Consider the following 12,548-nt stretch of genomic DNA (forward strand, 5'->3'; position numbering starts at 1 on the left):
ACAGAGGATAATAGTGTCTTTGTTTCTGGACTGTTTTCTGTTTTCTTTCTCTCTCAGGGGCTGAACCGACTGACTCAAGTGACTTAACATCCTGGCACTGGCATGTGTCAAAGTGGAGCTGCTGCTGGTTGTGTTCCCCGCTCTGGTGGTCTATGACACACACACACACACATACATACACACACACACACACACACACACACACACACACACACACACACAAACCCTCCCTCTTTGGATTATTGCTGAAGATCCCTCCTGCAAATAAAATGACCCCACCAGGACACACTCATCATGTTTTGTTTCTATTTGGTTACTATAACACTCTGCATCCATCCATCCATCCATCCATCCATCCACAAGCAGAAAACTGTCTTTTTTAATAATATTCCTTATGCATTTTAATTAAGCGTTAGTTCGATTCTCTTTAACTAATTTATATATCTAGTTGTACTTTTTTCAAAAATCAACTGAAAAATTAAAAGTTATGAAAGTTATTAAACAAGTTATGAAAAGTACATTTACTCGAGTACTGTAGGCTACTTAAGTATTATTTCGAGGTACAGCAAGAACTAATTCCAGTTAACCCTTTTAAATGTGGGCAAACTAGCCTGATTTCTTTCAGAAACATGGGAAGAAGGCAAAAAGCAATTTCAGAAGACATAACTCAGAAATTGGCAGGGAATTAAAAAGTACATAAACATTACCTGAAAATAAACAAAGAAAACAAACTGAGAGTAAAAAAAAAAAACAAAAAACAAAAAACAAGGGGAAAAATATTGCTTATAATTGTCCTGTAAAAATTATTGATAAAATATAAATTTATAATTAGAAATATTTTTCTTTGGAATTGTTCCCTAACTTTTTAAAAAATATTTTTCTCTCTCTCTCTTCAATGTTGTACTCAGTGGATGTTAAATTTCAAATATTTATGTCTCTCTTTTGCTTCCGTAGACTCGTACCCACTTGTAGGCAAAAGAGTTCAACACTGAACACTGAAAGTGAATATCCTCAGCTGTTTAAACAAATATTACATTATCATTTATCAAAACTGACATAAAGTCTTGACTTGCATTAACGTTTCTCCTTTCTCTGCTCTCTGCACGGTTCACAGGAGTCTGCAGAGAGAGAGGATGATGAAGTTTGCAGACTGATTTTAAATCCAGCGTGTTCACAGTGAAAAGGCTTCAGCCCAAATACTCACCGAGGAATCACACTTGTGTAATTCCATCAACAGCACAGATGAGATCAAACACCTGCTGCCATCATCACAGAGATTTCCTCTGCCATGACCTTTCACCTTTCACTTTTTAAAAGTGTTGGCGCCTCCTGGTGTTGCATCAGTGTAACTGGTGTACCTGCACAACAGTGTGAAAATACTCCATTATTAGTAGAAATCCTTCACACAAAATCCAAATTAAGTACAAGTACAGAGGTGATGTGAGGTATTTTAAAGAAGCATCAAAACTTCTGCACATAAATAGAAAACAGAGACTGCTTCAATCTTTCTTTTTTATTATCCAATCAGAGGACTGCTGAGACTGATGCATCATCAGCAAGACAATAGAATTTATATATATAAATATATATATATAAAACCATAAATCATAACCTCAAATGGTCACAAGACCATCCATGCAGTCAACAAAAAGTCCTTTTCCAAATTAAAAATGTCTGAAAATGCAGATTAACATGAAATACAACATGTGTTTAGCCATTTTTTATATGTAACTTTGTTTTATACAATGTTTTTTAGTATGGGGTCCCTGCTCTGTGTGTCTTTGAGCTGAAGTATTGTGATGAAACCCGGCGGTTCTCCGTTTAGGGCTCAGGCTCCCTCTGGTGTTGTTTTTCTTGCTTACAATTTTTTATTTTGTTCCATTTAACTGTGTTTGGTCTCGCTGGTAAGTTTGTAGTAACTTGTAAGTTATTACTGTAATAATTAACAGGCCAAACGTTTCCTCATCAGCATTTTTCTGCTGTTACAGCATCGTTTAACCCTTTGAAACCTGGAGCACCATCACTTTTCTATGTGCTGCTTTCAGACGCCTTGCACAAGTATTTAAACCTTTGAACTATGAGCAACTTGGTGCAATTTCTTTTAAAAACATGAGAAAAAAGGCAATGAGCAATTTTGTAAGAAATGTTTTACATATTGCAAGACATTAATATATTTAGAAAATTTATTTCAAAAAGCTAGGGTAGATATCTTGGTGAAAAAATGACAAAAACTAAGAGAATTTAAAAAATTTTTTTTTTTTATCATGCTTAATTAAAATTATGTTATAGAATTATTATCTTTTTTAGGCGTTTTTTTCCCAAGTCTTGTTTGCCTTTTTTAATCTTTCTTTTTATTTATTTTTTCTTTCTCTCTCACTTTTTTTATACTCATTTCTTGTACATTTCTTGTCTTTTCTACTAAGTTATTGCTATTTTTTTGGGTTCATTTCTTCTTTCATTGCTCATAATTGTTTCTGAAAGAAAAAAAGCAGTTTGTTGGGCAGATGTGAGGGTAAATTCACAGATTTACTGACACCTTTCTGTTCAGCAGATGGCAGTAGAGTACAAGACAACAAGACACCGAGGAATGACGACAAATCTGCTGCTGAAGCGCCAGAATACACCAACAGAAACAAAAAATATCTCTCCAGCCAGAGAGTCCTCGTCTCTGAGATCAGACTTTAGAAAACAAAGCTTTTTGATGGCAACAATAAAACCATCAAACTAAACAGGTAACTGAAGGAAAACACTGGATCTATGGCAGCATGTCTCTCCAAATTAACACGTATTTAAAAGCAAACTCTCCGACAATAACAGCGTTCAGCGACAGGAGGTCAGAGGTCAGAACACAGTGACTCTGTGACAGAGTTATTCAACGTGGCTCACAGAGCTTTTGTGATGTATGTGGCCGAGCGGCGCGTGAGGTCAGAGAGCATCAGAGCTCACGGACGACGAGTGAGCCGATGTGAAAAACTCTCCCTCCCCCCCGAATTGTCTCTGACCTGGGAACTAAACCGCAATTTACACAAAACATTTACATCACAAAGCTCCCTTTTCTGCTCGTGATGAGAGAAACAGACGCCTGTTCTGCTGCAAGAGATTCACTTAAAAAAAAAAAAAAAAAAGAGGTTAGCACCCTTTTTAATGCTCCTCTCATCTCATGTTTCCTCTGATAGCTGCGATCAAAGACGACAGATGCATGAAAAAACTGGAATCAACATGAGGCAGTGAATATCGGAGCCGTCGAGTGTAAATCAGCAAAGATTTGTGCTGCATTTAAAATCATATTTGCAAATGTCTTAGCAGAAGGAAGTCATTACATTAATATTATTTTCTACTTTTATTGAGTTATTTTTTGCAACCATCAATCCTAATGATAAAGATCAAATATTCATAAATGTCAGGTTTTTGTCACGATGCCATACCCACAAAAAAACTATTATTTTCAGTCCACTACATGCAGTGTTTTTTATGATCACAGTCTGGGAAACGTCAGCAGCAACATTGACTGTGAGAGTGCACCTAGTGGAAATAGCATGTATTTTCTCCATATGCCAAATATGGTAAAAAAATATGTAATCAGGTGGAAAATATTAAAAATGACTAATTCCAAGGCGAAGTCTAAAATGACACCCAAAATTAATATAATGCATGTTTTTATGCTTTGATGGATGGGTGCGTAAAATGTGTCCCTGAGGGCGGTGCTCCATATTTCAGCATTTATCTGTTATACTTGCTGGTTGTTTTCACAGATGGTGCTATAACTGCAGCTGCTGCTGCTGAGCAAACGTTTACTATCTTACTTTAAGTGAAGGATTTCAGCGCCTCCTCCACTGAGCTTAATCACCATTATCTTCATCCAAAAGCTGTCAGTGATGACTGCCAGTTGCTGAGGTGTAGCCTCATTTTCAATTCCTCTGAGCAGCAGCAGAGCTGTCGGACAAAGAAGAACCGAAAAAAGAGAAACGATGCTGAAAACGCAGCGTGAACAGAAAGCTGCTGTGTTTAGGGGATAAAGCAGGAGGGTTGTAGAAGGGACATAGCTATAGTTTCCTCCTGCATTATGCATTAAGAGGAAAAATTCTGTTTTTTTTTAAAAAATCAATAAGATAATAATCCTGTTAATTCAGAAAACTAAATTTTTAATTTTGTAAATAAATAAATAAATAATAATCATGTGAAAAAAAATACAATCTTGCAAAATAAAAATCACAATAACAATATTAATAATAAAGTATAATAAATAGTATATATAAAAATTAATGTTGTAAAAAAATCTCTTTTTTTATCATTATTATTATTTTTATTTTCTGAACTAACAAGATTAATTGTTAATTTAGGAAACAACAGAAGAAATTTTTGTTTCTCATAATGCTAAGATTTTTTTTAATTAATTGAGAAAATTACATAATAAAAATCTAGAAAATAAATCTTGTTAAAAAGGCTTATAATAATCGTGCCAATTTAAAATTTACTTGATTGTTATTGTGTTGATTCAGAAAAAAGAGCATTTTTTTTTTCCATGAAAACTTTTCTCATAATTCTGACATAATAATCATGTTCATTCAGACAAACATTTTTCTGAAGACAATGTGTTTAACTTACATTTAAAAAAATTGTTTGTACAAGAAGCCAAAATCTTTGTTTCTATTTTCCACTTCTGCATTTCTGGGTTTTACAAAGTGTGAAAATGTTTCCAAAAAAGAGAAATGATGCCGAAAATGCAGCGTGAACAGAAAGATGCTGCGTTGTGGGAATAAAGCGGAAGGATGGCAGGAGGGAAGGGAACAGCGAAGGAGCCAAATAAAGGAAACGAGAAGAGAAAAGTCAGAAATAGTCTCTCCAGCGGAAAAGCTTTTCTCAGACGGGTGTGACAACGAGAGGGAGGAGAAAGTATGAGCTCAGCTGCCTGTCTGTTACTATACAGCATGCAAAGGACATAAGCAAGCGCGTGCACACGTGCACGCACGCACACACGCACGCACGCACCCCACCCACGCACCACCCACCCCCCCACGCACACACGCACGCACACACACACACACACACACACACACACACACACACCAGAGAGATGTTATTATAACAGGACTCCAGTCATGCTCGCAGCTCTGTGAGGCTGTGGTGCTTTGAGATGTGGTTGCCATGCCAACATGCTGATGTGTGGCAGCGGGTATAATGTTAACCATGTTCACCATATTAACGAAGCATGAAAAACAATCAGTACTTAACATTAAGTACAGCTGAGGCTGAAAACGAGGTTTTCCAGGTATTGATAGAAAAAAAAAGTATTCGACAAATCAAAAATGAGACCAGATGACGGCGATGGATGAAAAGTTGAGGATCACTAACTTCATCCTGTGCGGGAGATGAGTTTGTGTGACAAATTTTTTTCAATCAAGTCACCAGCAAATTAGAAATGATCATTTATGCCAAACATAGTTTAACAACACTGTCTTCAACATCAAGAAAATCCCTCCAAAAATCTCAGCAAACAGGTCTGCACTGCTCCAGTTCACACTTTACCTGAATACTCAGACGTTTCTAAAATCCTACAAAGTCCTTCATTTTTTAAGCAATCCCCAACTTGGTAAGAGAATTTTTTCCACAAATTAGAAGATATTGCTTGATTTAGAAAATTAATTTGAAAAAGTTAGGGAGAAATGTCAACGGATTAAAAGCTAGAAAAACATTTTTAAAAAAAATAATTTTCATATAATTTTTTTCATAGGTACATACTTGAAATTAGGTTGCAGAATTATCATAAATTTTAAAACAATTTCCCCTGCTCAGTCCCCTTTTTTTTTTTTTTTTCTAATTTTTAAATTATTATTATATCTTATTTATTTTATTATCATTATTATTATTTTAAGAATTTTCAGGTAATTATCTTGCACTTTTTTACAAATTTCTTGCAAATTTTCGGGTAATTTCTTCTTAAATTGCTCATTGCCATCTTTCCATGTTTTTGAAAGACTTCAAGCCAATTTTCTTAAGTTTCAAAGGGTTAAGAAAATGTTTGCTGAATGCCAAAGACCACAACATAAATATAAAATATATCTAAAAAAATGAATTAAAGAAAACTATAATAAACTTACTATTACTTCTTAAGTGCAGTCAGCAGTGTGTTTGAGAGACATGTTTGTTGTTTTGAACTCACGTTTAAGACTCAGGTTTCCTAAAACATAAAAAAAAAATACTTAGCAGGAAAAAAAAGCTTTTACATTCTCTAAACAAATCAATTTCCCATCATCCCCCTGAGCTGTGTGTGGGGTCAGCGCGGCAGCAGCTAATCAGGACATTGATTGTGTTAATGAGGGTCGCAGCTCCGCTCTGTGCAGCTGCAGCGTTTATTTCGCTCCCTCTGATTTAACCTGACGGCTCTGAGGCTTCACAACACGTCAGTGAGCAGGCAGAGGAGAGCGGGAGGAAAGCTCCCAAAACCACAGAGAGGGAGCGCACAGATTTATGAGCTCACCTCAGAGTCAGGCAGGAAAAACAGAACAAACATCGACTTGTTCCACATCACAGCTAGAGTTTCCTCCTCTCGTGCATTCACTGGAGAGAAAAAAAAATCATTTTTTTCCCTTTATTACCAAGATAACAATCTTGGTAATACAGAAAATATAAAAATAATAATAATTAATAATAATATTAATGTGAAAAAAACCTAATTATTATTGTTACTTCATAAAATGAGCACTATTTTTTCCTTGAAAACTTCCGAGATTATAATCTTGTTAATTCAGAAATTTAGAGAGAAATAAAATAATAAAAATCATATTCTAAAATAAAAATTTAAATAAGTGAATAATATTAATATTGTAATTTTTTTTAATTATCAAGATTATCGTGTTAATGCAGAAAATGAGCAAAAGAATTTCCATGAAAACTTGTAATTCTGAGATTATTTTTTTGTTCATTCAGAAAATTTAATAATAAAAATAATAATAGTAAATATTTAAAATATAATACTGTAAAAAAAGATGTAACCGCATATTTTTTTTTTATTAATCAATACAGTCATTATTGTATTGATTAAAAAAAAGGGAAAAAAATAATTCTTTTTCCAACTTTTCTCATTATTTCTGAGATTCAGAAAAACAAGCATTTCTCTTTTTTTTCTTCGTATTTTTTCTGTCTTTACTGTTTGCATTTCTGGATTTAAGAAAATATGAAAAGGTTTCAAAAACCCAAAGCTAATATAATATTACTCCAATAATGGCTCGTTAGAGGTTTGATGCTTCAAAGTGACTCACGTTAATTTGAAGTAAGTGTCTAAATATCTAATTACAGGGTCATTTAGTAAAAACCTGAGTGTCATAATGATCATCACACTGGGAGGAGTCTGACCGGCGAGCTGTAAATTACAGCATCAGAGCAGCGTCTGTCTGTGTGATCACACATCAAACACGTCAGATTACGGTTTAGTGTCCCAAACAGATGTTTCACTAAACTTTGAAGTGTGCAAAGATACACACGCAGGCAGAGTTATGTGTGATGTTTAAAATCAAAGCTCAGATTTACGCCACTCCTTCTGATGCAGCCTTTGTAGAAATGTAACGCACCCCTGAGCCAAACACAACACCGGCTTTTGACATAAGCAGATTTATTGTTCTTGCTCCGTGTGCAGTTTTACATAAACATGTAGTGGTGTGAGTCTGTTCATCCGTGTGAAAACGTTCATACAGGAAGTACTAAAGATTTTATGTCCGAGCTGAAAAAAGGTGCAGGCGGGTGAGTATTTAGTAAACTGTGCCGAGACACAGCCGAGCCAAGTCAAGACATTTGGCACCGTATGTACATACATACCCATGGGATATTATTTACACACACTCTTTGCACTCACACACACTCACACACACAAACTCCAAGTCCCTGACACTTTTACTGTAAAACCGTCACAAAAAAATGTAAAAAAGGCCACAGAGCACCCTTCAACCCATCAAACATCTCTCAGATTTCCCTGCGACAGCTCAGACTCCGCCTCTTCCTGTGGGAACAGTGATGGTAGATGTGTAACTCTGGACGCTCTCCTCTGAGATTTCTCAAAGTTTCCACCCGTTTCCACGCGGCTTCACAGGGACTTTAAATATATAATGTAGCAGCCAGTCATACTGCACGCCCAAATCCACAGCAACTCAAATACTGCATGTTCCCAGTTTACCACACGATCAGAAACGCAACAAATCCTGTGCATCATCAAATAAGGACGCGTTAAGGCTGCTTCCACAGAGCTGGATTTACAGTTTTTAAAATATCAAATGTTGTAAAGGGACCTATTATGTTTTGCCTGATTTACTGTCATATATATATATAATGTTATGATGTGGAGTGTTCATATTAAATGCAGCCAGAGTTTCAAATAATCGGGTAAATATATGTAAAAATAATCCTTCTAAGCAAATATCTCAGGATTTAGATCGTTCCAAATGTTTTTTTCTACTTTGGCTGCAAGCTGACGTCAGCTCGCAACACATTTCTTTACGGTCATCTGCGCCAGGTACGCTACTGCAAATGCTTACGTGACACGAGGGCCATCACGTCACGACGCATCGCGGCAGGCGTGACCCCTCCAAAAACACACTGGAAGTGCATGTGGAAAACAGCTGAGAGGTAAGCTTTTTGGAGTGTAAATACAAAACTAAGCTTTTCGGAGGGTAAATACAGGTGTTCCAGGAAAACAGCCCGAAGCATTTAAACATGTTCTAATGGAAACCCAAAATACGAGTATGAACATGAAAATGAGCATAAAAGGTCCTCTTTAGGGTTCGGAGGCTGGTGATATTTTAGATTTTCTCATTATTATTGTCAACCAAAACACCAAAACCAACAATAACTACTGCGTGTGGTGCTGCAGGTGCAGCCGGTAAAAAGACACGCCGAAAAACAAGATACGCTGACTAACTAGATACAATGATGGTTACTGGTTTGCTGCTGAGAGGCATGACAGTGCACCTTTGCACGCTGAAGAGAATAACATGACCTGCAGCTTCGACTATGCTCATACGGCAGCTTCATCATTTGGCTAATTAACACCGTCAGGAAATGACTTCGAAAAAAATGAAATATTATAAAGAGAAAAAAAACAGTCTGGAGCATTGAGAGAAACAAAATCAGTGATTTATTTTAAAACCCATTTTTATAGACTTTTATGTGACCTGTTTTAATTCATAGATTTTAATTTATATTTTAACTTATCTTTTAATTTATTAATTTATTCTGTCTTGATGGTGTTTGTAAAAAAGTTATTATTATGACCACATTGTTGGTTTTGGTCTTTTCGTGGGATTCGCTGACAGATCTGTCTAATAAAGAGCAACACCAGCGGCATCCTGTGAGGGTTCGGAGGCTGACGGGGAGTCGGTACCCTGCGATCCTGATTAGGAGAAGGGAGTGCAATTGGAGCAAACAAAAACCCACACGCATTCACACACAACATTAAAGAACATTTAAATCTTTACGAGACTTGACTCTTAATATTTTCTGTGCAAAATGAGGGTAAGACGTCTATTGCTTAGTAAATGTTAGTAGTACCAAAACGTCATCGTAGCCACCTTCACAAACGTGTGCTTCTCAAGAATCCCGTGGAGTTGAAATGATCTGGAGTGAAATTTGTTCCTGTTGGGTGCAAAGTTTATACTGAAAAAAGGCATTTTTAGTGTTTATAAAAATATACAAATATAAGCCGATGTCCTGCCTGCCGTGTACGAAGACTAAGTGGTGCTTTTATGTGGTTGGAATTATGGTTCTCATGAGTTTGTTTATCTTGTGTAACTGCAGACAAACTCACCGCTAACTCTACTTTCTCTTTCTCTCTCTCTAAACAAGACCAAGGAGTTCATGCTTCGTCGCTCCTCCACCGACCGCCACCGCTGTCAGCGAAAAACACAGAAGAAGAAGAAAAAAAGAAGTCACGTTTCTGTGGTAGGCTTGAATCTCCTGCGTAAAGACAAAAAAGGCCACAGATTCCCTCGGACACACAGTCTAGTTCATTTCACTTGTGTTGTCGGGTGTGAACCGTGCAGAGGGATGAGTGCGTTCAGACCGCCGTCCACCTCGGGCTCCGTCCTCCAGGGATGTGTTTGTCGGACCGGTCCTGCCGCGCCCCGTGCTGAGGGATCAGTGGAGACCTCCGTTGTAGGACTTCCCGTACATGTTGAAATCTGTTTCTACAAAATGTGTAGAGACGGGCTGCTTGTACAGAGGGTTGGAGGCCTGAGGGACAAAAACCAAATCACACCAAGACACGAGATCAGAGCTTTGACCTCCATGTGAGGAAAGTTCAGAGTTCACTGGACCTGCTGCGATCGCACAAGATGCTCTTTGAGCTTTGCGGTGAGTGTGTGAGTGTGACTGTGTGTGTGAGTGTGTGTGTGTGTGACTGTGTGTGTGTGAGTGTGTGTGAGTGTGTGTGTGTGTGTGTGTGTATGAGGGCACTTTGTCATGACATTCTTAAGAGTTGTAATACTGTCGTTATTCTTTGAAACTATTGTAATTCTTGTTTTTCTCTATTTGTTTTAAGGTCTTTTAAATGTGTTTTGTGACGTCTTGTTTTGGATTTCTAAATTTCCTGCCTGCACAACAAATTTGAAATCCAAAAACACTGAAATCCCCCGCGGACATCTAGCTTTTTAATGTGACGGTATCCAGAATAATTCGCATTCAAACTGCATCAAATGACTCTGCATTATCTCTGGGTGTTAATTAGCGTCGCTGCTGATCGACATTGATGGATCATTCAAAGGCAAAAATGCCCCAAAAACGAATATTTAAAACAATGTCAGCTGAAGCATCAAAATTACATTTGTTTAACTAAACAGAAATGCCAGCGCTCTGATTTCATTTGAACTTTCAAAATAAAACCAGTTTGTTTTAGGATTTTTAGCAGGCTTTCAGCAGCTAAATGTGTTGTGATGCATTTTTGTGGCTGTAATTTTAGGTGTTTTATGAGCCTCATATTTTTACCCGACTTTCTTGGCTACGCTGAAAACAGGTTTGGTGTTTTTATAACAGACCAAAATAACATTTCACAGGCGACAGGGATCGTTCTCACCATCTCGTATCGCGCTCGCGAGCGTGCGCTCTGGAAGCGTGCAAACTCTCTGCGGTCATGAATGGTGATGACTAACTTCCAGACGGCGAGCAGCACCACCCCCACCAGCAGGATGCTGCCGACCACCGCGAGCAGCACGGTGAGAGCATCGGGCCCGGCAGCACACTCTGACACAGGAAAAAAAAAAAAAGGCACATTTAGACTTTAAAGGTCAAAGAGGCACAAACACCAGAGCAAAAAGAAACCAGAGTCTGATATTTTTCTGACCGTTAAATGTTCTTTGTGGTCAGAGCGTACAGTGCACAGGGAGGTTCATTCAAAATCATTTTTAACTTTGTTTTCGTGATGTTCCCAAATCAATAACTGGTGACTACAATATAACCACGACCAGAAGATGATGGTCACAACTACGAAAATAAGACCAAGCTGGAATAAACCAGAATTATCATATCCTGCACTTTAAGGATAAGTTTGGTATTTTCCAACTTGGATCTTGTTTTCTGATGTTTTTGTGTCCAGGCGACTAACGGGAATAACAACTTTTAAATTTGGTCAAGTTTTTATTCAAAAGGCTGCAATGTAACCACTCTGGGCATATTCGCTTGTCAATTTACATCCACTAAAAGCGCTTGTTTTTGTCACTGACAGGCTCAGATTGGCACCAGACTCTGTTTAAACAGATGTTAATTTTTTTAATTTACAAATCACACTTCACACAGAGTCGACAGAAATAAAATTAACTCACAAAAACGGTCTTGGATGGTCTTTTACCTGTTCCTAAAAACACCAACTCTGGTTTGGTTGAAATAAACCTTTAATGCAGCCAGTTAGTTTTTTTTTTTTATGGAATCTGGTAGGTTTGATGATGGTGATTTTGGGGCAGTTTCTGCTAAAAACAGATATTACCTTTTTAAGAAGGTTTATATCTGTAGAGATCCTTTCCATAACATTTTCAGACACTTGTTACAACAATCTGTCAACTAAAACACTTTAAGTGGACACTGATGAATGGTGTGAACATGCCCAGCGTGATTACACTGAAGTCAGTTTTGCAGAAACTGGTTGCAGCCTTTTTGCTCAATACTGGACCAGTTTCAACAATTGTTTTTTCCATGAGTCACTTAGACATGGCAGCATGGGAAAATATGTTCAAGGTTGAAAAATACCAAACATTTAATTATCAAACGCAAAAACATTCGCAGTTACAAGCCAAAAAAGTAATAATCTGAATGTCACTTTTTGATATGGATCTGCGGCTGACATGAGGTGAGTAATGCAGAAATGTAGTTACAGACGTGTACGAAGCAGGTTTTAGTCAGTTACAGAAGTCTGACTCTGTGAAGCAGGTTTTAGTCAGTTAAAGTCTGACTCTGCGCTTTGAAGTGACAGTTTAACATTTAGTAACCGACATTGGAAAAAAACAAACAAATCTGAGGTCAGGATAGGAGCAAAGGCCGTACAACCTTTTAAAGTTGTGCTGGACGAATCTTGA

The 12,548-nt window shown here is 37.2% G+C and overlaps 1 protein-coding gene across 1 annotated transcript in view; it reads right to left on the minus strand.

Annotated features, from left to right (window-relative positions):
* Positions 1-9,208: 9,208 nt before the first annotated feature.
* Positions 9,209-12,548, minus strand: part of itgb5 (integrin, beta 5) — a 59,468-nt gene continuing 56,128 nt past the window's right edge. Inside the window, exons 15-16 of the mRNA XM_042494305.1 lie at positions 11,057-11,223; positions 9,209-10,218 (exon numbers count right to left, since the gene is read on the minus strand). Coding sequence (XP_042350239.1) covers positions 10,123-10,218; positions 11,057-11,223 — 263 coding nt within the window. The 3' untranslated portion in view covers positions 9,209-10,122. The remainder of the gene's footprint in view (positions 10,219-11,056; positions 11,224-12,548) is intronic.

This window comes from Plectropomus leopardus, chromosome 10, assembly GCF_008729295.1.
Source record: "Plectropomus leopardus isolate mb chromosome 10, YSFRI_Pleo_2.0, whole genome shotgun sequence".
Classification (NCBI taxonomy): Eukaryota; Metazoa; Chordata; class Actinopteri; order Perciformes; family Serranidae; genus Plectropomus; species Plectropomus leopardus.